Raw genomic sequence first — 23225 nt, forward strand, 5'->3', positions numbered from 1 at the left:
CTAATTCGTTATCTACCGATCGGATTCTACAACAATCATAGCCAAATGCTAATTAGTTTTTTAACAAAAAAAAAACTATTAATTTGATCCAACAAATACGGTCTGAAAGTACAAGAAAAAAGTTCTTACAAGTTAAAGAGTTCTGTTTTCCTAAGAACACGAGGCCATGGTTTGTTAGTAGAACTAGTTGAATTAATCCGACAGGATTAAAATACGAAGTTAAGAGCGCGAAAATAAATAATACAAATATAAGAATTATTTGCCTTTTTATTCGTGGTTACCTTTTTTGGACGTCGTTTTCATTTTCATCTGCGACCCCAGTGGATAAGGCCAAAAGAGGGCTTGAATTAACTCCCCGTCATGTTGCGAGGGCCACATCTATGTGTGCCCGTCATTACGCTGTGCGACATTTTTTGTCTGTTCTTAAAAATACATACTTTAAATCCTGATTAATAATTGAATCCAAAATTATTTTTTCACAGGATAATGAAAGATTTACTTTTTTGTATATTTTGCACGTTGATTGTGTGAATCTATGAGAAATTTACTAGGAAGATGAGATCCAATCAATTGGGCTACTATACGTCCGTTCGTATATTTTTTACGATTAGGTTATCATATAGCACATGTGAAAAGGAGAAAGAGAGGCGCAACCGGATGATGGATGGAGTCATGTCGGTCCATAATTCGAATACAGTTCACTTTCTTTTCCAACGAATAAATGAAGAGCCCCACACGAATGGGAAGATACACAAAAATAAAATAATAATATAATAATATTAACGGCTACGTGCTATATATATACGCTATTATACGTGAATAATTGAATAACTATATCGTATTTTTGTTTTATTTTTTGTTTAAAACTGCATTTGGTTGACAACACTACGGAGTATTAATTTGATTTTTCACTGATTTTTTTTGATGATTAGTAGTCCACGCGTTACTCGATCAATATATATATATATATATATATATATATATATATATATGACATGTTTAACTTTCAAAATCAGGAGATTGTATTTTATACAGATGTACAGATGATGCTCGTAGTAAAATGTAATTAATAGGACGTAGACATGCAAAACCATAAATAAATAAAACAACCAAAGATAAAATACGTATGCATGAATTATTCAAACGTATAAATTTTGCTAATGCCTTGCAATAAAGTTTCTGTGTTATAGTAAAACTCGATCTGACGTAATCTCACCAAGAATACATGCAGAGTCCTTATCTTCTTGATATCTGGATTGTCAAACACAGTGGTTGAGATATAAGTTTATTCTTTTCTTTCCCATTCATCTGATACGGGATAATTTTGACCATCTTTTTTTTTTTATAACGGAGGATCCCTATCTACTACCTTTCGGGCGCGCTGACTAGGTAAACCTTCGGCCCGGGAGCAACCTTTGTATATGGATCATATAAATCCAGAAATTACCTCCCTCTCCACCAGTCAGGAATCGAACACTCAACCTCAAGGTGGAGTTACCTCTTACCCCAAACTTGACCACTCGCCCACGATCTGTTGGGCAATTTTGACGATCCTTGCGATGTTTGAGATATGGATATGATAAATAATATTTTTTTTAAAAGAAATTAAAACCAGAGAGAGAGAGATCTTAGTATACATACTCTCTAAACCTAGATATGGTATAAGGAAAGTGAACGTACATGCATGTTAGATCGACATACGCGGTACATGCATTAAAATCAACCTCATGTATAATATACATAAGCTTCCCATGCAGCATCCATGCCGGTTTGGGTCCATTTCCCTTTTTCCATGTCTACGTTTATTTAATCTCCTTTCTATTTAATTTCAAGTTCCCTTTTTTTTTTGTATTGTGAATGTCCGACCCTTTTTGAACCCTATCATGGTTAAGGTGTTGTCGTTGTGACCTCTAGGTCAAGGGTTTGAGTCATGAAAGCAACCTCTAGGTCAAGGGTTTGAGTCATGAAAGCAGCCTCTTATAGAAAATATATGTGAAGAAAATGAGTATATAAAGTTTTACTTCCATGAAATTGTAAAATAAAACAACAACTCTATTTGAAATATATTAACAGAATCGATTACAAAGAACGAAAATACGAAGTTCCCTATAGTAATCATTGGATTCAACTATCTTCTAATATCAAATGAACGATTGCCCATTTATAGGTGGTAACAAAAGTTAAAAAAGGGTTTACAGAAATGTAATATATTACCGGATCGGACGTGACAAAACTGGGAAGTTCTTGAAAGATAATTAATTTAATAGACTGTCTCAATATTCAGGTTCGTGTCCGAAATTACAGGTTCATCGTCCCCATCCCATCCCACCAACCTGTAAACGTGGTCGGCGTCACTCATCGCGGTTTCATTAATGCGTTTTAACGGGTTTTTTTTACGTCGTCCTCACATTTTTATATTTTTCAGTTTTAGTCACTCTTCTAATCAATCTTCGTAATCTAACATTTTGTTTTTGACAATTTAAATTCTCAATTTTATAGATCTTTTCAATGAAAGAGAAGTTCCTATACTTGGCTTTCTTACAAATACATTAAAATATCGATTAGTGTAACATAATTAAATGACCATTTTTTCCCTATATGTTAACATAGTTCTATGATCAAATTGATTAGATCTTTTATAGGGGGTATATATATATATGGATATTCCATATGGGTTTAATAGATTAGTAACTATAAAGAATTCCAAACGGTGAAATGCATACTTAAATTCAAATAACGTATGCGGAATTTAATTTGGGGAAAGGATGCTGTTTTCTTTATTAAGTTATACGTGTATATACTCATAAAATATCAAAGTCGAGAGTTTGACTTTATTATTTTTTATATTAAAATAACAAGGAATCCGTTCGGAGAGTGCAACACGCAGCAATGCACGGATCTCCATCAACATCGACTTTTCTTAACTCTGATATTAGAAAGTATGACATGACCGTGAATATATATGATTCGTGGAAATAATTCGAGAAAAAGTATATAAACATTAAGGGAAAAAACTTTCCCTTGTATACTTTTTTCCTTTAATAAAAATTACCCTTTTATATTATATTATAATATATATATAAGGATCCGCATGAAAGTAGATTAAGCAGAAGCAGTACATATATATGTACCTTCATCTAACCTTTGAAATCAAGGCCGCAGCTTTGACTCATTTATCACTTAACTCGTTCTAAATTACTCGGCGTATACTTTTCCAATACACTATTACATGTGTGCACTTGGTAATCTCATTTAATATGATCATGCAGCTGTACGTGAACATGAACAAACAAGCCACGGTCTATGGCATTCTTGTAAATCCCCCACATGTACAAGGGTATTTCCGGTCTCCCATTCGCTATATAAAGTGTCCCTAGCTCCTTTGTTCTTCAAAATGCATGTGGTATGCTTGCAAGCTCTACAAAACATTCCAGAGAAAGAAAAAATGTCCACCAAGATTCCCATTTTCGCAGCCCTTATCTCCTTGTTCTCCCGATTTGTTCTCCGGCGATATCGAAACCTTAAGCCGAAATACCAGAAATGCTCTTCTTTGCCCCGGCAAATCGATCTCTCACACCATACATTGATCTTCAACGTGGAAGGAGCCCTGTTGAAATCGGAGTCTCTCTTCCCTTACTTCATGCTCGTGGCCTTCGAGGCCGGAGGGGTAATGAGGTCGTTTATCCTCCTCGTTCTTTACCCTTTAATCTGTGTTATGAACGCCGAAATGGGCATGAAGGCGATGGTAATGGTTAGCTTCTTCGGGGTGAAAAGTAAGAGCTTCAGAGCAGGAAGGGCGGTCCTTCCCAAGTTCTTCCTTGAAGATGTCGGGATGGAGATGTTCGAGGTTTTGAGGAGAGCGAGGAATAGAGTCGGAGTGAGCGATCTTCCACAAGTTATGATTGAAGGGTTCTTGAAAGATTACTTGGAGATTGATGTCGTGATCGGGAGAGAGATGAAGGAGTTTTGTGGATTCTTCGTTGGATTGATGGAGGACAGGAAGACAAACGATGAATCGATGTTTTCGCAAGAGAAGCTAAGTTGTGGCAATGTTGTCGGCATCACTTCCTTGAGCAGGCCCCTTCACCATTATAATCTCTTCTCTCATTGTCAGGTTAGCCTCTCTAAACCATAAATTAAGATCGGTCCAAAAACAATATTTAGAAAAATTCGAATACAATTGTCTTGGTAATTAAGTATTATAACCATCAACAAAACCACATTAGCGTAGAATATTAATGAGATATGAACCAATCAATTCATGTTTTCAATTGGTCTATGTTTTAGAACATGTACGTACACAAACTCTTAAACTAACTCGTTAATCGCTACATTTATTTAGAAAGAAACAATATTGCGTATAAAATAACGTGAGATACTGAAACTTGAATATAAAGTATTTTGTCTCGACACATGGATTCAATTTGACGACGTGCATATCCGAACTCTTTGATAGGTAGAGAGAGCTTCATTAACCAAACTGAACTCTGTCTTCCTGTGTTAATTATGTTGCCAAAATCTTGAACAGGAAATTTACTTCGTGAGGAATTGCGACAAAAGAAACTGGCAAACCCTACCACGAAACTCCTATCCCGAACCGCTCACCTTCCACGACGGTCGGCTCGCTATCAAACCAACCCCTTTGAGCTCTTTGGCTCTCTTCATGTGGGCCCCATTCGCTGTAGCGGCCTCCATAGCCAGACTCGTTATTGCCCTCACCGTCCCCTTCGCTGCCTCCATCCCCTTACTCTCCTTCTCCGGCCTTCGTCTCACGGTCGCCATTAATGGAGGCCGTGACCAGACCAACGGAAAAGGTTGTCTCTTTGTGTGTAACCATAGGACATTGTTAGACCCACTTTACATTTCTTTCGCTCTCAAGAAGAAAAACATGTCCGCCGTCACGTACAGTCTGAGTAGGGTTTCCGAGATTTTGGCACCGATCAGGACCGTGCGTTTGAACCGCGACCGCAAACGCGACGGCGAGACGATGGGCAGGTTGTTGAAGCAAGGAGATCTCGTGGTTTGTCCTGAAGGGACAACGTGCAGGGAACCTTATCTACTTAGGTTTAGTCCTCTTTTCGCGGAGATCAGTGACGTCATCATTCCGGTTGCCGTTGACTCCCACGTGACCTTCTTTCACGGCACGACGGCCAGTGGGCTCAAGGCCTTTGACCCGCTTTTCTTCCTCATGGACCCTTCTCCGTCCTACACCGTCCGATTGCTTGACCCCGTTCCCGGGTTGTCCACGTGTCAAGATCCTGACGGGAGAGCAAAGTTCGAGGTGGCTAATCACGTGCAGAGGGAGATCGGGAAGGTCTTGGGTTTCGAGTGCACCAACCTCACCAGAAGAGACAAGTACTTGATCTTGGCCGGTAACAATGGCATCGTTGGCAAAAATTAGATTTATTTTTGGTAAATAATCAAAATTGTTAGGAGTTGATATTTTAAGCGATTATACTTTGATGTCCTTGTGAAACCGTAGTTGGAGTTGTAATCGATGTTTTATTTGACCAATCTTATAGACAGATATTCTTAAATCTTTTTTTTTTTTTGTAATATTACACACTCACACACATTATATATTAATAAACATCTACAAAATAATGGCTGATAATGGTATATATGTAATGATAAAGATAAAATACGATCCACTTTATAGAAAATCTATAAATAAAATAACTCAGATATTAATTGGTCAGAGATAAATTTATATAGCTATATATATGTATATGTATCTTAATGATAAAATAATCATGCCTAAACACACGATTCATGGAGGCATCATGTGACCGCGCGCGTGTTGCCAAATATCATATACCGTGTTTATACAACTTGTGACAAAACAAAAGCTGATAGGATCATATGTATATATATATATATATATATATATATACACCTAAATTAGATTCGCAATCACGTGATTGGCTGTTTAGAATTTAATTAACGAAAAAAATCTACTAGAAAAAGTTGATGATGACCCCATTATAAAATTAATAAATAAATAAATTTAATACTGCTAAATTACCAAAAGTATTGTATGAATTTCTAAATTAAGTCGCCATCTCCGTTAATTGCGGGGGAGTTCCAATCATCTTCCCACCTAACCAACATTAATGCTAATGAATTCTCTTTCACAATCTCCAAATGTATAGTGCTTGCCCTTTCATTTTATTTTTCTTCACAAAAAAAAAAAATCAAATGAAAAAAAGGGTTCATATTAGCACGGCTTTCATTAGGGAAAAAACATGCAGTTGCAACACATATATAAAACATTTACATATAAAATATTGGTTTCACATCTAAACTACATTTATATAATTTTTTTTATATATATATGACCCAAGAAACCAAATTAATATATTCTCTTATTTTTATCTTACTATAGATATTCCGATAACAAAATTTATAGTCTCGTTTTATAATATATGATAGTGACATCATAAAATTCTTAATATATGGTTATGTATGTAAATATATCTTATTGATTAAAATATTTTGAAAATGAATTCATCATAGATAATTCTTATGTATTAATTTTAGTTTCATGCATTTTGTTAGGCGGCCTAGTGAATTCTATCGTAGAATTATCAAATAAAGTGGATACAAATACAAATTTACCAATTGGACATGACAGTCGCAAACTGTTGTTACAAATTTAAATGAACGATGTATCTGATTAATGGGCTGGGCCGTCAAAACATTGGTTTTATAAACGGGCCTTTAGATGGCCTCGTGTTTATAAATCGAGGGACCTTAATGCAATATCCTTTAAAATCGAGGAACCTTTGCTAAATCATATGAAATCCAGAGACCGTTCCACAAATTCTCGAATCTTCTTCACCGTCCTTCAGGCCTCACACCATGAGTTCCACATATTAAAACCCTAGCTCATTTCTCTGACTTTCCGACGGTGGGTTTTGGATTTCGGTTCGTGAATTTTCAGTTATTTCTCTTGGGTTACTATTTCTCGAGGAGATGGGTACCGAGAGAAAGAGGAAGGTGAGCCTGTTCGATGTTGTGGATGAGCCATCGGTGAAGATGGCGAAACCGAACGGCGGCGATGTCGGAAGCAGTTTGATAAACAAGTGGACGGGTAGGCCATACACTCCGAAGTACTTTGAGATTCTGGAGAAGAGGAAGACATTGCCGGTTTGGCAGCAGAAAGAGGAGTTCCTGCAGGTTCTCAATGCCAATCAGACGATTATCCTCGTCGGTGAAACCGGAAGTGGTAAAACTACCCAGGTTGGGCTCTCAAAACTTATCTGCTCTTGTCGAGAATCATATTATATAGGAAAGGAACGATGTATAATTCGAGTTTCTGTACCTGGGTTTGAATGATTCAACACTAGGTTGAGGTTATTTGCATTCAGTGCTCATGGGTTATTTAGGATGACATTCTTCCTTTTTTTTATTAAGGGACCTACTTTGGTTGAGGGTTTCAAATTTTTATTGTCAAGTAAAACTCTTTGCGGATGCCTCAAAATCGTTCGGTGCCTTTTGCTTGAAATTTACTGGATCGCATTAAGAACGATTGCCAATATGTTCATCTCGGGCTCACTTGGAAGTTAAAAGGAGATAAACTGGAGTTTCATTCCTATCCAAGTGTTTGATCCCTCACCTTACAGGAGAATGGCGTGAATTAATCTTTCCAGAATATAGGAAAGGTTATAGTGCACCCTGGAATTATCATCTGCTGTGCTTGTGGTTGTCTTTTGACATGTTTCAACGGTCTTTGGTTGTTCCTTCAACAATTATCTTTATATAAAGAATTCCTTTTGCTATTTTGCAGATCCCCCAGTTCGTTTTGGATGCTGTTAATGTGGAAACTGCGGATAAACGGAGGAAATGGCTAGTTGGATGCACCCAACCACGTAGGGTGGCTGCAATGTCTGTTTCTAGACGTGTGGCGGAAGAGATGGATGTCACTATCGGTGAAGAGGTTGGTTATAGCATCCGTTTTGAGGACTGCAGTGGCGCAAGAACCGTTTTGAAGTGAGTCTTTTTCTTACCAATTTAACCTGCTGCATATTAGATCTTTTGATTTGTCTTGTCTGATGATATATCTCTTTAAAATTGGATATCTCATCATTTTTTTCTGTGGTTTTGGCAGGTATCTTACAGATGGTATGCTTTTGAGAGAAGCAATGGCAGACCCACTTTTGGAACGTTACAAGGTAATTATTCTTGATGAGGCCCATGAGAGGACCTTGGCTACAGATGTTCTGTTTGGTTTGCTGAAAGAGGTGCTGAAAAATAGACCGGATCTCAAACTAGTCGTCATGAGTGCTACTCTCGAGGCTGAAAAGTTCCAAGAATATTTCAGTGGAGCACCTCTGATGAAGGTTCCTGGTAGGCTACATCCGGTCGAGATTTTCTATACCCAAGAACCTGAAAGGGACTACTTGGAAGCAGCCATTCGAACTGTTGTGCAGATTCATATGTGTGAGCCTCCTGGTGACATTCTTGTCTTCCTAACCGGGGAAGAGGAGATAGAGGATGCCTGCAGAAAAATAAATAGAGAAGTTTCAAACATTGGGGACCAGGTCGGACCTGTTAAAGTTGTGCCTCTTTACTCTACGCTTCCTCCAGCTATGCAGCAAAAGATTTTCGAATCTGCCCCTCCTCCCTCGACAGAAGATGGTCCTCCTGGTAGAAAAATTGTGGTTTCTACGAACATTGCCGAAACTTCTCTGACTATTGATGGGATTGTGTATGTTATTGATCCGGGATTTTCAAAACAAAAGGTTTACAATCCAAGAATCCGTGTCGAGTCACTACTGGTATCCCCGATATCTCAAGCGAGTGCACACCAGAGATCTGGTCGTGCTGGAAGAACCCGACCGGGGAAATGTTTCAGGCTTTACACAGAAAAAAGTTTCCAAAATGATCTTCAGGCACAGACCTACCCAGAAATATTGCGATCAAATCTTGCGAATACAGTGCTGACTCTGAAAAAGCTGGGGATAGATGATCTGGTGCATTTTGATTTTATGGACCCTCCTGCACCGGAGACGCTGATGCGAGCATTAGAGGTGCTGAATTACTTGGGAGCATTGGATGACGAAGGGAACTTGACAAAGCTGGGTGAGATAATGAGTGAATTTCCCTTGGACCCGCAGATGGCAAAGATGCTTATTGTCAGCCCTGAATTCAACTGTTCAAATGAGATTCTATCGATATCAGCAATGTTGTCAAGTAAGTTTTCTTCGCGTTTTTTGTTTGATTGATACTAGCATGTTTATGCAACTTTCTGTACAAGGAGTTAGCATCGGGTGGCAATGTAGGTTTTGGCATAGGCAGCTTTCCCTATCAGTTTGTTGTCTCTGACTTTGCATGCATGGTAACAATCTTTGTAGAACATAAAATTTACATGTGTACTTGTGTAGACGCTAAAAGCAATCTAATTAGGCTTCATTTAGGAAGTCTTTTGTTTTGGGTTCCATGCCTCCCCCAATTGGCATACACCATAGGATTTCTAAGTAAGTCCTGATGCAGATAGTTGCGGTTTCTCAGTAGTCTCTCTCATGAAGATAATGGATTCGTCTCGCCTATATGCATCGCTGACCACCTTCCATCGGCCTCTTCTGTGATAAACCAATTCTTTCTTTAGTACCCAATTGCTTTGTCCGCCCTAGGGAGGCCCAAAAAGCTGCAGATGAGGCAAAAGCTAGGTTTGGACACATTGATGGAGACCACCTCACCCTTTTGAACGTCTACCATGCATACAAGCAAAACAGTAAGCCATCTTCCTTCCCTTTTTTCCTCTTTTGGGTGGTTTTATATAAACTAAGATGCCATGAATGTGTGAACACTTCTTTCATTTGAAATGATGGCAGGTGAAGATCCAAACTGGTGCTACGAGAATTTTATCAACAACAGAGCCTTGAAATCTGCCGATAATGTGAGGCAACAGCTAGTGCGGATCATGGCCAGATATAACTTGAAGCTCTGCAGCACTGACTTCAACAGCCGAGACTACTATGTGAACATAAGAAAAGCCATGCTTGCGGGATACTTCATGCAGGTGGCTCATCTTGAACGGACTGGTCATTATCTGACAGTTAAAGACAACCAAGTATGTAAGAGGGTGCTCAGCCAAAACCTATGTATTGCATTCTACCATGTTGCTCTGATATATGTTAAATGATGTATGTTTTTTCCCTGGCAGGTGGTCCACTTGCATCCATCTAATTGCTTAGATCATAAACCAGAGTGGGTTATCTACAACGAGTATGTGTTGACTAGCAGGAATTTTATCCGCACAGTGACTGATATCAAGGGAGAATGGTAAGTACTTCTGCTTCTCTTTTCCGAAATCGGCAATGTAACTTTTCTATATCCTTGATCAATTTGTAATGCTCACATGGGAAAAAAATACCCATTTATTCGGATGCAGGCTGGTAGATGTAGCCCCACACTATTACGATCTAACAAATTTCCCAAACTGTGAGGCAAAACGAGTTCTTGAGAAACTGTACAAGAAGCGGGAGAGAGAAAAAGAGGAAAGCAGAAACAAGAGATGATGATAATGCTACTGCCCTTCATCATCATCATCATCATCTCATCTGGTTAAAAAATCCAGTTGTCCGTTACTAAACTCAATGGCAGTGTGAAGGAAGGAGGCAGGCATGATGATGATGGAGCCAAGAGGTGAAAGAGAGAGAATCAGCTATGCTTCTATATGTTTGTTAGCTTCTTACATGCCTGGAGGGCATTTGTACCTTCATTTAGTTCTTGAAGAGTTCGGTCTTGAGTCTCTACCATAAATGCTATAAACTAATCTCTTGTTTTCGATTGCCCTTCTATTTAAAATGTCTTTGATCGGACAAAGCCTGTGCCTTTGGTTTTTGCCTGGTTGTCTTTCTGTTATGACCGTGTCTTTGCCTCGATTCTTCTAATGTCCTACGTAGAACGTCAGAAATACGCCGACTTATATAACCTTTCACGGGAATTAAAAAAATACAGTTGTGGCTACGATTTTTTTTTTATCAATTCCTCCGTGAATCACTGAATCCGCCACGGGGAGATCCATTCGATATGGCGTCTCTGTCGATACCCACCGGAGGATTATCCGGAACCCTAGCTCCATTTTCGTCCACGAAAAATGGGTTATCTTGGATTTTCGACAAAGGCTCGAGATTTGTCTCTTTTCCCAATCGAAGCAGACCAATATCAGGAACGGCGGTCTCTTGTGCGTCGAACGAAGGCGTGGCTTCCACCGCTGCTTCTCCGGGGCTTTACTCGGCCCAGACCTTTGATCTGACACCTCAGAATGTCGACTTGGTTCTTGAAGATGTGAGGCCGTACCTGATCGCCGACGGAGGGAACGTCGATGTTGTCTCTGTTGAAGACGGCGTCGTTTCGCTCAAACTCCAAGGTTTGTTTTCCATTCTTTGGGGATGTCAGATCTATTGTTACTGATTTTTGTCCAAAAAGTTGAAAACTTTCGGTTCTTGGTTGACAGAATCTAGGAAATTTTCGCATCCATTGTTACTTGTTTCCGATGTTTGGATTCAAGGGTTTTTCTTATTCTCTGTGTTTGAGCGAAGAACAGCCAAAACTTAGTAACTTACTGGCTGTTCTTGCCTGCACTTCAAATCCGTAGAATCTAACTTAGCTTTGAGAAATGATGAGAAGCTTAATGTCCATGTCTTTACCTTTCCTTTCTCCATCTCTTCTGTATGGTTACTTAAGACATTTCTCTGAATATCTATGAACTTCGAGGAGAAAGGGTAATGGAAAAATCAGGTTATGGTGTCCATATTCTACCTATCTGAGGGTAGTGAACAGGTTGTATATATCATAAGCTTGTGTATGATGGTTTTGCCTGTTATTAGGAGCATGTGGTACCTGTCCGAGTTCAACCACAACCATGAAGATGGGTATAGAGAGAGTATTGAAGGAAAAGTTTGGAGATGCCGTGAAAGATATCCGGCAAGTCTTTGATGAGGACATGAACCAGACCACAACCGTCGAGGTGAGCCTCCTTAATATTTCTCTTCGTGCTCTTCTACATGTCGCCCTGTTCGCCTTCGAAGGTGAAATTGGCCAAAATATCCATAAACTTCCATGGTTTCAAACAACATAATCGGGATTCGCCCATCATTGTAGCCGGGGTATCTTAGGTTAAAAAGGGCAAGTATTAGCATCGAAATGAATATATAAATAATGCGGTGAATGTATTTCTTGAGTACAGGCAGTGAATGCACATCTCGATATACTAAGGCCGGCGATAAAGAACTACGGTGGAAGTGTGGAAGTTTTGAGTGTGGAAGGGGAGGATTGTGTTGTGAAGTACGTAGGACCAGAGTCTATTGGGATGGGAATACGAGCAGCCATCAAGGAGAAATTCAAAGACATATCTAGTGTTACTCTTACAAGCTAGAATATGCATGGACCGTAGGGCATTCATCATACTCAATGTGGAAGGAGGTACATTTTATTTGTATATTTGCATGTGTTGAAGAGGCAGTTTCCCTTGCAATACATGGTAGCTTGAACGTGAACTACTACAAGTACAAGCAAATATATGTGTATGTAATAATTCGAATCAATGGTCCGAATAGAAAGAGTTGTTGGGGTTTTAGTTGCAGATTTCTTATTATATAAGAATTAAACGTGCTTTTTTGTTGTTGTTGGAGGGTATTGAGAGAGAGAGAGAGAGAGTGGCTAATTGATGAGCCAAGTGTCTCCATCAACAAAATAAGTGCCGAGAAAAGGGATGGCCTCTTCGTCCGTCAGAACCCTTGCCCATGGTACCCGTCCTGTCATGTTCGCACCCGGTCCCTTGCACTTGTACTCCCCATAATACACCCTTCTGCTCATATATATGAACATGTATGATTATATATATATATCCATATACATTTATATAAAGATGCTGATATTGCCATAGAGATTGTGTGATGTTATTAACTATCGATATCGAGGGCTTACTGGTCGCGTTTCTGGTCACCCCAGTCGCTCCAACCTCGAGGGATGACGAGGTTGTCCATGAAAGTGTAGGAGAAGACTACTCGAGAGTAATCGCCCCATGCTCTCCCAAGGTATACTGTACCTGAACCTGTTACCAAACAGTCCTTGAACGAGAACCCACTTGCCAGTGAAGATATGGTCCGTTTTTGGGCAGTCAATGAGGCAACTTTCTTAGCCACCGAGTTCAAGTGGCAGTTCTGCAAAAATCCACATATAATTATGAATGGAGAGAAGAAGATATGACATGATATGATATGGGATAGTATATATATATATATACCTCGTAGAGAGAGGTACCATAACCAAAGATGAAATCGACAGAGCCTTGAATGAAGCAGTTGTTGAAGTAATGAAGGCCCTTGTGGTCGTATAAAGTGTCTTGTGATCCCATGAAGCTGCAATTGTAGAATGCTGTCTTCGTCCCCGACGCCCTCAGAGCCACTGCCTGCTCTCCCTCCCTCCCCACCTCGTGCATTGCTGTGTTCTGTCCCAGTCTCAAAACAAAACTTTTTATATCATGATCTATATATACAAAAGATCATGTTTCCATAAGAAATACATATGAACTAAACCATAACCTAAAAATGTCAAAACATGCGACAAATTTTAATTTATGCAATCCCTTTTTTTTTTGTCTAGTACTGTATGTTTTCACATGTGTCTACTCGTTTCGTGCGTATATAAGCATGCGCGTTTGTGTGTGTGTATATATATGATAAGTGTACACGTGTGTGTGTATATATATATACACACACACACACGAGTCAACCCGTGATGATCTAGTGTTCGGATTCTGCGGATATAAAGTATTTCTTTTTTTTGGGATGTTCGGAATGTCTCTAGCTGCAAGAGAATCTCTTCGGTGGGTTTTTTTTGTTGTTGTTGTTGTCTCTTTTTGTATATGCCGTTTGCGTGTATCTATACATACAGATCAGTATATTATACGCATTATAACCATATATTTGTTCTAACAAGACCATGACCGTATTTATTTTAGAATATGTGATCGGTTATATCGGATTAGTTTAGTGAGGTTAGGGTTTACTTAATTACATTTTCTCTACTTGTATTTAAAACATTTGTTCTTGGGGAGAAAAATACACATTTATTGTGTTAATCTCTAATACCTCGAATTTGATGTTAATGGCGACAAAATAATCTGCGTCGACGGCCACTGTTGGGCTACGGTAAGTCTTCAACGGCTTTCCGGTGTCATCGGAGACAACGGAGGCTGTGTCGTTTCCGGTGATCGTCGGTGGATCTTCTGAGTCTCCAAGAAACGTAACAAATGGCAACGTCTTCGGTACCAAAATCTTTTCCCTATATATATATATATATATATATATATAACCATGAACTTTTGAAACCATGCATAGAGGGAGATTCAAATTTTTAGGGTTTTAGACTAATTTGAAAACGAAAAATGTACCTATAAACACCGGGTTTGATGATGAGGACGACCCTCCTTTTGTTACGAGGAGGGATACTGCTAAGTGCGTCTTTGATGTTAGTGAAATCACCATTGCCATCTTGGCTCACGCTTATGCTCACTTTGTTCATCTCCGCTCTCCGAAGCTTCTCATCCATCTGTCTAGTTTCCCTCCCTGAGACCGACTCCATTGCTTTTCTACTTCGGTGGTTCTTCATGTTCCACCATACCCATCTCTCGAAATCCGCTTTCGAAGAAGAAGAAGACGAAGAGATGAAGTGAAGATTGACGTGGAGAGATACGAGGAAGAGAATGAATGTGAAGACCCGATGATTTGAGGCCATGAAGAGTGATATGAGAGTGCAAGTGTTTTCCTCTATTAATTTTGTGAAGGGTATACGCGTTTGTATTATATAGAAGACGTACCCTTGAATTTCATTACTGTTCTTATTATAAAAATATTTCCTTTTTTTAAAATTCCTATCGCTACATCATTTCGACTGTCATTGGGTCTCGTGTTACCCACAAGTATGTGTTTAGTTATATATATTGGTACGGCATGTGATGTTATTTACTACATCATCGCCAACGTAATGGCATAGATTATGACGTTAAGAACATCTCAGGCTCTTTAAATATGAAAACTAAGGAGAGATTCCCCCAAACAATTAGTAGGGAAAACAGAAACAATTATATATATATATATATATATATATATATATTGGAAATATTAAATTATTTTCCATCGATTGATGATGGCGATCGAGTACTACTGGAGCTGAATGTGGATATAGCTGTATTCCAATTAGATTCCTATCAATAACAAGATATGCATTTTCATGGTCGATATTGGAACTATTGTGTGCCCACGCAAATAAAATATATAGTCAATATTCACATACACATATATATCTACATGTACATGTTCACATTACACAAGCACGAACATGTATATATATGTGTATATGTAGTGTAGTGGTGGGTGCCCAAAGATTAGGCCACAGTTTATGATGTCCCAAATTTCGTGACTGCTCACATGCGATAGAGCTCTCTTCCATATATATTTTTCATAAAACTACATAATTCCCACTTCCTGATTTTTTTTCCCTTTCCTTTTCGTGATGGAGATTAGGTAAGGTCTCGAGCTAGAAATATTTTCCTCAATTTTTTTTAATAACCTACTTTATTTTTCTCCATATTCTATCAAAATAATATATCTGTTTAAATATTTGTTCATAATCCAAAACAACTACCAAATTTTTTAGATTCGGGAATATAGAGTGCTATATGTAATTTGACATTACGATTGCGATCCGCCATGGGGGTGTATAAAATAATTGCAAGAGTTTGGGGCCAATTAAGACAACAAAGTAAAAACTTTGGACCGAGTATGCAACGCGAAATTGGCGGGGCCCATGCCACGTACCAAAATAGTGGAGAAAACTCAAAGATGCTACATGGACCATCCGACGGTGGAAATTCGGACACACATCATTCTAAGTACAACGTGTCAATAATCTAATGGCTGCTTGGTGGAGAGTAGTGTGCGGGCCCATTTTCTGTAATCACTGCCCACTGATGATGTGGGCCTTTAATGGGCCCCAAAACTAATCCAATTTTTATTCTTGAAATTTCTAATATGGACTTTCAGTTTAAGGCCCAAAACCAATCTTGGTTAACTGAGCCCATATATCACCTCAAGTTTGGGAAAATCCATCATTTATTACATGCCTCCGTGATTCCTTCATGGATATTATTATAGATGCTACAAAAGGAAAGGAATCTCACAATTTTTAACTATAATCAATGATCGGATCCATCTTCTTTTCTCATTTCTCGCCAAAAAAAAAAATATACAAAATTCCGTTCGAAATGGCTCGCACCAGAAATCTGATAGTAATATATGCAGCCATCTTTCTCTTATGTGCCACCAACTCTGTTCAGGCAATACCGTACGGGTTCATAGAGAAATATATCTGTCCTGATTCTCCCGACATTGGCTTCTGTCTTGAGGCCTTTGGAAAAGACCCGAAAGTGCTAGAAGCAGACAGCCTTTTACTGACCGAGGTTCGAGCCCTCGAGATCGGTATCGACAAGATCCTCGACACTCTCAGCTACATCTACCTGATCCGAGGAGACATAGCCGATGGCATAGGTACCAGATTTCTTTCCCATGATCTTTCAGCTTTTTTTTTTTTGGTATGTAATGATTCAAACATGTAGAGTGTTTCGTTTTTAAAAAAAAAACAGGTCAGGGACGGATCAATGCATGTACGGAGAATTACAAGACGGCGGAGAAACAGTACCGTACGGCAGTGGAACAGGCGAAACAGGAGAAACTCAACGAGATGCTGAATTCCGTACAGGAGGCCAAGAACTCCATGTTCGAATGCGAGAATATCTACAAGAGCAATCCCATCAAACCCTCTCCCATTGAAGACTACACTGAAAAGGCCTTGACCATGACCGAGATCGTTTCCATCATCTACAAGATAATCATGGACGGTTGATTATCTTATCTCCTTAGGACAGACCCTTTTAAGCTCTGTAACTTGGACAGAAGTGGTTCTGCAATAAAAAAAATACATATAAAGACTATACGTATAGGTTTTGATGAAATCTATGTTGTTGGAACATTGTTCGAGAGCCATTCTAGCCCCTCGTGTAACCCTTCCCCGCTCAATGCGCATGAGGTCTGGACATGCCTACAATGCAAAACTCAACATAATCAGAGAACAGATTAAGGAGGAAGAATGTTCTTTTTTTTTGTTACAGGTTAGGTTTTTTTTTTACCAGTTTCTCTGACGAAGAGAAGAAAGGTTAAGCTTATGGGTGATCTCGGAAGAACTCATGGCATTAGGGTTCACATGCTTGTTGGCATATACAAGCACAGATACATCATCTGTTACATCACCCTGTTGCATTATTATATGCATCAGACATCTGTGAGAACGCAACTCGTCTGAAACTTTAAGACAGTTCTATTCTATGCTTACCTCTTCCAACACCATGTAAAGAAAGTCTCTTGCCTCTTCTATACGGTCTCTGTCAGTGCTGTCGACTACCAACACTAGCCCTTGCGTGTTCTGCAAGTGATGTTTCCACAGTGGACGAATCTGAAATGGTCGAAAGTTGAAACCCATCATCAGAGAAGTACTCTTTTCTGCAGAACAAACAAGATTCTTACCTTGTATCGCTGCTGACCACCGATTTCCCATAAGCTGAAGCTCTTATTCTTATATTTCACGCTCTCCACATTAAACCCTAAAAGTTACAGACATTGAAGCGAAATAAAGACAAGAACTTTCAGGAGACAATGGTGTGACATAGTTCAAAATCCTTACCAATGGTGGGGATGTCTGTGTCGAGAGTCTCTCCAGTTTTAAGCTTATGCAGAATGACCGACTTGCCGGTACCGTCCAAACCTATCATCACTATACGTCTTTCTTCTTCTTTTCGTGGAAACAATCCCCTAAACAGCTTTCCCATTTTCATCCCCATTTTACAGATTCTGCAACAAGTTCTGTACCAAGAAAGATAGAACGTGGATCACCAAACTCTACCTGAAACAAAGCAACACCAGGGAATGGACAAGATCTTTTAGATATGGAGAATTTGAAAGGAAGAGCTCGCACCTGAGATGGGAGGTCCTCAGGGCCACACAGAGAGAGAGAGAGAGAGAGAGTCAACCTTGTCGTCTCTAACTCTTTCCAGCCATGAAGGTTCCTTAGAGATCATGTCTGGATCAAGATCACATGTCAAAACATAAAATACTGCGGTTCCATTGACTCTTTTTGTTTAATCGTAAATCATTGTTTCACAAAGATAAAATACAATCAGCAATGATAAGTTTATCTTTGACGCATGATATCTGGAGGAGGGATGAATTATATAACATCTAACGTTTCTGCATTGATTTATTATTGATAAACACAGTCAAGATAAACCCTTCCATACACTATTCTGCACGAAATTTCAACATAGAGAACAGATGATACAACGTCTAAGACGTCATTCAAACTCTGTTTATCCATCCTTTTCCTTAGGATGAGGACGACGAGGAGAGCACATCAATTCTGCCACCAGTCATCCTCTCTGCATCTTCTCCGCGCTCACCTGACAAAATGTTGTCGGTCCAAATTCACATTACATCATTTAAAGAACATACAGTGATTAGTTTTTTTTCGAAAGGAAAGGCTGCTGATATTACCTGTCCGGACCCGTATGACATCTGAAACAGGCAAAACTGTGCAACCGAACAAGAACTAGTTAGCAGTTTCCCAATTGTACTCTTTTTGCTATGGTTCGCGATTGGACAACGAAAACTAGACGTGTATAATAATAACTGGATCTCAAGAAAGGAAGCTGACCGAAAATTTTGCCATCTCCAATCTCTCCTGTTCTCGCTCCATCAATTATTGTATCTATCACCGACTCCACCTGCAGTAAGTAAGATGGATTTAGCAACGGACTTTGGTCCAACTCGTACTGGCTGAAAAGTTTCATTTTGTCATACGCACTTGGTCCTTCTTAACGACGATTTCCATTTTAACTTTAGCAACAAACTTGTCTTCTGAGAACTCAGAACCTGCAAAATCAGCATTGCACGATATGCAGCCATGAACACGGTTGAAAAACTATTCAGATAATCTAGGAAGAAAGAACTTACCACCATGCCTCTCGGTAGAACCACCTTGTGCACCAAAACCTCGAACATCCGAGACAGTAACACCCCGAATGCCAATTTTTAGTAAAGCCTTAAAATTTTATAAAAACGGGGACCAGATCAGTAGGAATTTTCAAAAGTATTGCAACTGGAAATTTGGCTAGCTATCATCAAATCAGCCACAAAGAAAGAAATAGCAATTTGCAGCAAGCCAAAGACAACTTGGAACATCCTGATTCTAGGAGAAGAAGATCAAACGTTCCCATCATCGTTCTGTTTGTGTAAATGGACAACTTCAGCTAAACCCACATCTTAAACGCTGTAAATAGAGCAGTTGACCGGCCCTATATCGACATCTGAAACATAGGACTTGTAGGATGGTAAATCCATGTGACAAAAAGATTTGATCTTTGCATGAATTGGACAAAATTGTGTCAACCCATTTGAACTTGAATCATCTCTTTTGAAGATATAACTCCAACCCTCTGCTTTTACCAAAACTTTCAACTAGATGATAAACCTTATCCAGAAGTAGCACTCTATGTAAATCCTATGCTGAAAGTTTGACACCACTTGAGGCAGAATCTTACGAAGAGGGACATGGAGAAATAAACAAAGTTTAAGCTTTTCACATACAGAAATTCCCAATCTTACCGAGGAAACATGCTGGATTCTCCATGGCCTTTCCCAGTCCAAGAATTCAAACAAAATAATGAACAAAATGTGTTAGATTCCACCTAGAAACAGGCTCCCCCTCCCGCACAACAGCGACATTGAGCATTAGTTCCTCTTTTAATCAACCATCACCTTTTCACTGTTTAAACAGATGGAAACAGCAAAGATATAATAAAAGAATCTGCTTGAACCTGATAATTGCCTCCACCTTGTAGAACTTCGAGTCTGGAATGTAATCTGTAACCGAAGGAACGGTGTGAAATTAAAAACGAATAGAGGCGAAAGAAAATCCCAAATAGTCAAAACCGAACAACCATTTCTTACCAGGAGAGCTTTGGGCTCTAACAGGGGGGACAAATGGAGTGCTTCTGGCCGATTTTAGCACCGAACGGAACCAGCAAGGGCGAGAATGTCGGAACCCAGAAAATATTGAAATGCAATCCGAGAAAGTCGTGGTTTTTCGATCAGAACAGAATTGGAGAGGAGTTGCGGAGATGGGTTTCGCCATTGACGCCATGAATTATCGCCTCAATCAAGAGAGAAGCACTGAATTTCCGTTTCTAAGTTCTAACCGACTGACCCCGACCAGGAATAGAAGAAATAGAACTTCGAAGTTGACGAGTTTAGTTCGCTTTAACCTCAGTAGGAAGAACCGGTTCAGTTCGGTTTTGTACAGTCCAGGGTCCGGTTCGGCCTAACGGCATCTAAACCGGTTCAGTACCGATGGTTGCTTTCATCTCGGTAAACCCGATCAGGTCTCTCTCTCTAGCTCTACACGATTCTTTAACCCTTTTTTTCTCCGTATGAATATCAGATTTCGTCTGGGTGCTAACGAAACGATGGCAAGGGTCGAATTTGTATCCTTTCGTTGAGAAATTTGCTTGAATTTCAGTACAAAGAGTTCTTTTTTTCACAAGAAAATCGAAAAGCCCGACACTTTCTTACTATGGAACTCGAAAACCAGAGGAGAGCCCTTGCTCCCTTAAACACGACCTTTCACGGGTCATGACTAGAACCCATGTTCAGTGGACAAGCTGGAAGCTTTGTCTTCATAATAGCTGTGCTTTAGGCTTTGTATGGAGATTAGTGGCTTGGCTCTATTCATGTTCGAAAACATAGAACCGAAGAAAGAAGTGAAAGAAAGAGGCAAAGAGAGATGAGATGAAATGTAGACAGACATCTACAAGTTGCTTCAAGGGTTCGGTTTCTAGTCCAGATTTGTATCTTCACCTCAGTTTTCCCACCGACGACGAGGACGACAACAGTACTGATTTCACAACAATGGAAGCAAAGGTTTGACTGACAATCAAAAGACAGATACAAACATTGAGTGATTTAATACTCTCTTGTGTTAATTTCACAGCTTAAGGTTGAGGTCTAAACCATTTTTTTCTCTTCTCTCCTTCTCCTCCTCCTCTTCTTCCATCGCCGGTGATTTCGTGCACTCCTCCCGCCGGAATGCAGGGTTCATTCCCGGCGGCGGCCGCTCTCTGGCTTCGGATCTCACCGATCGCTTCTTCTGCTCGCCCGAATATTCCGTTTTGTATTCTCTTCGCCGTTTGCGAACCTCCTGGTAGTTCCTGATCAGCCTGAAGAACATCTCCATCTTCTTTTCCTCTTCCTCCTCCTCCTCTTCTTCTTCTTCGATTCTAGTGTTTTCCATATCTCCCTCTCTTTGTCTCTCTCTCTTTCCTCAGGCCATTGGAGAAACTGCAAAAACCCTGCATACATACATATGCATATATATATACACACACACACACGAATGCGTATGTCTTGAGAAAAATGGAGCGAGACGTGTATGTGACGTACCTTCTTCTTTTTCTTCTTCTTCGCAAGTGACTGACGAGGAAGGCATTCCTCGGATTCTGATATAATAATAATGGAGAAGTGAGAATGTCTACGTTACGTCACGGACCTTTCCTAAATTTACCAAAATGCCCTTCGCCTTAATACACGTTTCCCAGATTGGATTTCCGTGAAATGCCCTATTAATGTCACCAGATTTCTTCAACCCCTTCACATAATAGAGTCAGTTCGGTGAGAGGGAGGGACCCACGTGGGGGGCAAAAATGTAAAAACGCGAGGAGGCGGAGATGCCCGATGTTTGCGTCAGCCGATGGCTTTCAAGGAGAACTTTGCTGACGTCATCCTTCTGACGTCATCGTTCTCTCGATTAAAAAACGCATACGGATAGACTTCTCGTTTACTTTAGAAACAGATCAAAAGAGAGGAAAAAAGAGTCGCGAGAGATACAATCGAGTGCACACAGACGCAAAGTACGATGGAATCATATGGACCGTTGGATCGTCTGAATAAATATTGGTAAAATATGTTAATGTAATGATGATTAATTGACGAAATGCGAAGAAATTTATAATAGAAAAAGGTTGATGTGATCAATTGCATCTTGTCGGCCACTTCCTCTGTTTTTTTTGTCTATTGTTAATTTCATTTAGAGACATTGCGTCACCAATTAAGAAATTTATCATTCGTGTGGAATATTTGTTATTTCTTCCGTGGATTTCATTCCAAGTGGGGCTATCTTTTTTTTTCCCATTGCTATAAATTTTATTTTTGTTTAAGTTCCACCATAATATATATATATATATATATGTGTATATATATAAAGTGTTTGTATTATGAAAACCAAAAACAAAATTAGACACGAGTATTCAAATTTATTTCTTGTTCAGTTAGGGAAAATATTGGGTTGTCCGTTGTTGTGAGGTAGGACGGCCCAATGGGCTTCCCAGTTGTGTTTAGCCCAATCTTGTTACGAAACTGGGCCTTGGTCTTAGTGATACTTTTTTTTTTTTCTCTTGGTCTCTGCGTTCATGCTAAAATTTTGAACACGTCCTTCCTGTTCGTTATAAAATCGGTTTATATCTTTAAACAAGTTGTCATCCTACATAACGACTCGCGAATTAAATATATAATTTTTTTTAAATTAAATATTTAAAATATTATAAAATAGAAAAAATAAAATTTAAATGAAACAAACTAAATATTTAATAAAAATATATCTTTTATAAAAAACATTTAAAAAATAAAAAAATAGATATATATATTTTGTTGTTTGCGAGTCAGTTCGTCATTAGTTGACTCGTTCGTCTCGTTTTTTTTTTGTAGATTCAAATATTCTGAATTTGATTCGCTCGCAAAACATGTCATGAAGCGAACTCGTTTTACATCTCTATACAAAAAAATTATATAATGTAAATGTATTTTTTTAGTATAAGGATCCAGATTGGCACGTAAATCAAGTGTAACTGCATAGAGAAAATAAAGCCCGATCGAGGCTAAACAATAAAATAATTGCATGATGAAATCTATCTACTTTAATCACATTCTCGAATATTTTTAACGCACTAAACTCCTGCATTTTGTATCACTACCCGAATTCAACTGTAATATCTAAATTAAAATATGATTTACAAGAGTAATTATACTGTGGAATTGAGTCGTGCAGCTTCTCAT

The 23225-nt window shown here is 39.1% G+C and overlaps 7 protein-coding genes across 12 annotated transcripts; 4 read left to right on the plus strand and 3 right to left on the minus strand.

The window, feature by feature from the left end:
* Nucleotides 1-3419: 3419 nt before the first annotated feature.
* LOC104801309 (probable glycerol-3-phosphate acyltransferase 3) lies at nt 3420-5506 on the plus strand. Its single transcript, XM_010524529.1, has 2 exons — nt 3420-4114; nt 4529-5506. The coding sequence occupies exons 1-2, from the start codon at nt 3446-3448 to the stop codon at nt 5399-5401; spliced, it is 1542 nt and encodes a 513-aa protein (XP_010522831.1). The 5' UTR covers nt 3420-3445; the 3' UTR covers nt 5402-5506.
* Nucleotides 5507-6840: 1334 nt separating this feature from the next.
* On the plus strand, nt 6841-10869 carry LOC104801312 (probable pre-mRNA-splicing factor ATP-dependent RNA helicase DEAH2). Of its 3 annotated transcripts, XM_010524534.2 has the most exons (7): nt 6848-7242; nt 7790-7992; nt 8111-9195; nt 9611-9736; nt 9837-10075; nt 10169-10287; nt 10397-10869. In XM_010524534.2, exons 1-7 carry the CDS (start codon nt 6976-6978, stop codon nt 10521-10523), a joined length of 2166 nt encoding a protein of 721 aa, XP_010522836.1. In that variant the 5' UTR covers nt 6848-6975; the 3' UTR covers nt 10524-10869. The 3 variants fall into 3 exon arrangements, with proteins under 3 accessions (XP_019056553.1, XP_019056554.1, XP_010522836.1); XM_019201008.1 differs by lacking the exons at nt 9837-10075; nt 10169-10287; nt 10397-10869 and having other exon boundaries at nt 6841-7242; nt 9496-9738; XM_019201009.1 differs by lacking the exons at nt 9837-10075; nt 10169-10287; nt 10397-10869 and having other exon boundaries at nt 6841-7242; nt 9514-9700.
* A 76-nt stretch (nt 10870-10945) lies between these two features.
* Nucleotides 10946-12732, plus strand: LOC104801311 (nifU-like protein 1, chloroplastic). Of its 2 annotated transcripts, XM_010524533.1 has the most exons (4): nt 10946-11377; nt 11838-11977; nt 12197-12432; nt 12642-12732. In XM_010524533.1, the coding sequence occupies exons 1-3, from the start codon at nt 11038-11040 to the stop codon at nt 12383-12385; spliced, it is 669 nt and encodes a 222-aa protein (XP_010522835.1). In that variant the 5' UTR covers nt 10946-11037; the 3' UTR covers nt 12386-12432; nt 12642-12732. The 2 variants fall into 2 exon arrangements, with proteins under 2 accessions (XP_010522835.1, XP_010522834.1); XM_010524532.1 differs by lacking the exon at nt 12642-12732 and having other exon boundaries at nt 12197-12586.
* LOC104801310 (probable pectinesterase 53) lies at nt 12646-14843 on the minus strand. The gene is made up of 5 exons (XM_010524531.2): nt 14405-14843; nt 14103-14295; nt 13256-13459; nt 12937-13172; nt 12646-12817 (listed from the first exon to the last, which is right to left on the minus strand). Exons 1-5 carry the CDS (start codon nt 14746-14748, stop codon nt 12670-12672), a joined length of 1125 nt encoding a protein of 374 aa, XP_010522833.1. The 5' UTR covers nt 14749-14843; the 3' UTR covers nt 12646-12669.
* Nucleotides 14844-16186: 1343 nt separating this feature from the next.
* Nucleotides 16187-16932, plus strand: LOC104801314. Its single transcript, XM_010524538.2, has 2 exons — nt 16187-16559; nt 16655-16932. The coding sequence occupies exons 1-2, from the start codon at nt 16211-16213 to the stop codon at nt 16912-16914; spliced, it is 609 nt and encodes a 202-aa protein (XP_010522840.1). The 5' UTR covers nt 16187-16210; the 3' UTR covers nt 16915-16932.
* On the minus strand, nt 16742-18182 carry LOC104801313 (ADP-ribosylation factor 1-like). Of its 3 annotated transcripts, XM_010524537.2 has the most exons (7): nt 18040-18173; nt 17749-17927; nt 17592-17668; nt 17401-17520; nt 17198-17319; nt 17006-17109; nt 16742-16889 (listed from the first exon to the last, which is right to left on the minus strand). In XM_010524537.2, the coding sequence occupies exons 2-6, from the start codon at nt 17903-17905 to the stop codon at nt 17025-17027; spliced, it is 561 nt and encodes a 186-aa protein (XP_010522839.1). In that variant the 5' UTR covers nt 17906-17927; nt 18040-18173; the 3' UTR covers nt 16742-16889; nt 17006-17024. The 3 variants fall into 3 exon arrangements, with proteins under 3 accessions (XP_010522839.1, XP_010522838.1, XP_010522837.1); XM_010524536.2 differs by having other exon boundaries at nt 16742-17109; nt 17749-17967; nt 18095-18182; XM_010524535.2 differs by having other exon boundaries at nt 16742-17109.
* A 109-nt stretch (nt 18183-18291) lies between these two features.
* Nucleotides 18292-20347, minus strand: LOC104801315 (nitrogen regulatory protein P-II homolog). The gene is made up of 8 exons (XM_010524540.2): nt 20070-20347; nt 19937-19982; nt 19725-19752; nt 19074-19161; nt 18925-18992; nt 18775-18844; nt 18615-18650; nt 18292-18520 (listed from the first exon to the last, which is right to left on the minus strand). The coding sequence occupies exons 1-8, from the start codon at nt 20260-20262 to the stop codon at nt 18447-18449; spliced, it is 603 nt and encodes a 200-aa protein (XP_010522842.1). The 5' UTR covers nt 20263-20347; the 3' UTR covers nt 18292-18446.
* Nucleotides 20348-23225: the final 2878 nt, after the last annotated feature.

This window comes from Tarenaya hassleriana, unplaced genomic scaffold (genome assembly GCF_000463585.1).
Source record: "Tarenaya hassleriana unplaced genomic scaffold, ASM46358v1 Cleome7, whole genome shotgun sequence".
In the NCBI taxonomy this organism is placed as follows: domain Eukaryota; kingdom Viridiplantae; phylum Streptophyta; class Magnoliopsida; order Brassicales; family Cleomaceae; genus Tarenaya; species Tarenaya hassleriana.

Coding starts and splice junctions, on each gene's coding strand:
- LOC104801309 (XM_010524529.1), top strand. CDS start 3,446: ATGTCCACCAAGATTCCCATTTTCGCAGCCCTTATCTCCTTGTTCTCC. Junction 4,115..4,528: donor ATCTCTTCTCTCATTGTCAG/GTTAGCCTCTCT, acceptor AATCTTGAACAG/GAAATTTACTTCGTGAGGAA.
- LOC104801312 (XM_010524534.2), top strand. CDS start 6,976: ATGGGTACCGAGAGAAAGAGGAAGGTGAGCCTGTTCGATGTTGTGGAT. Junction 9,737..9,836: donor CCATGCATACAAGCAAAACA/GTAAGCCATCTT, acceptor AAATGATGGCAG/GTGAAGATCCAAACTGGTGC. Junction 10,288..10,396: donor ACTGATATCAAGGGAGAATG/GTAAGTACTTCT, acceptor ATTCGGATGCAG/GCTGGTAGATGTAGCCCCAC.
- LOC104801311 (XM_010524533.1), top strand. CDS start 11,038: ATGGCGTCTCTGTCGATACCCACCGGAGGATTATCCGGAACCCTAGCT. Junction 11,378..11,837: donor CGTTTCGCTCAAACTCCAAG/GTTTGTTTTCCA, acceptor GCCTGTTATTAG/GAGCATGTGGTACCTGTCCG. Junction 11,978..12,196: donor ACCAGACCACAACCGTCGAG/GTGAGCCTCCTT, acceptor TCTTGAGTACAG/GCAGTGAATGCACATCTCGA.
- LOC104801310 (XM_010524531.2), bottom strand. CDS start 14,748: ATGGCCTCAAATCATCGGGTCTTCACATTCATTCTCTTCCTCGTATCT. Junction 13,460..14,102: donor CCATTAACATCAAATTCGAG/GTATTAGAGATT, acceptor AGACTGGGACAG/AACACAGCAATGCACGAGGT. Junction 13,173..13,255: donor ATGGTACCTCTCTCTACGAG/GTATATATATAT, acceptor GGATTTTTGCAG/AACTGCCACTTGAACTCGGT.
- LOC104801314 (XM_010524538.2), top strand. CDS start 16,211: ATGATCGGATCCATCTTCTTTTCTCATTTCTCGCCAAAAAAAAAAATA. Junction 16,560..16,654: donor AGACATAGCCGATGGCATAG/GTACCAGATTTC, acceptor AAAAAAAAACAG/GTCAGGGACGGATCAATGCA.
- LOC104801313 (XM_010524536.2), bottom strand. CDS start 17,905: ATGGGGATGAAAATGGGAAAGCTGTTTAGGGGATTGTTTCCACGAAAA. Junction 17,320..17,400: donor TTTACATGGTGTTGGAAGAG/GTAAGCATAGAA, acceptor ATAATGCAACAG/GGTGATGTAACAGATGATGT. Junction 17,110..17,197: donor TCTCTTCGTCAGAGAAACTG/GTAAAAAAAAAA, acceptor TTTGCATTGTAG/GCATGTCCAGACCTCATGCG.
- LOC104801315 (XM_010524540.2), bottom strand. CDS start 20,262: ATGGCGTCAATGGCGAAACCCATCTCCGCAACTCCTCTCCAATTCTGT. Junction 19,753..19,936: donor AAGGTGGAGGCAATTATCAG/GTTCAAGCAGAT, acceptor GGACTGGGAAAG/GCCATGGAGAATCCAGCATG. Junction 18,845..18,924: donor TCGTCGTTAAGAAGGACCAA/GTGCGTATGACA, acceptor TACTTACTGCAG/GTGGAGTCGGTGATAGATAC.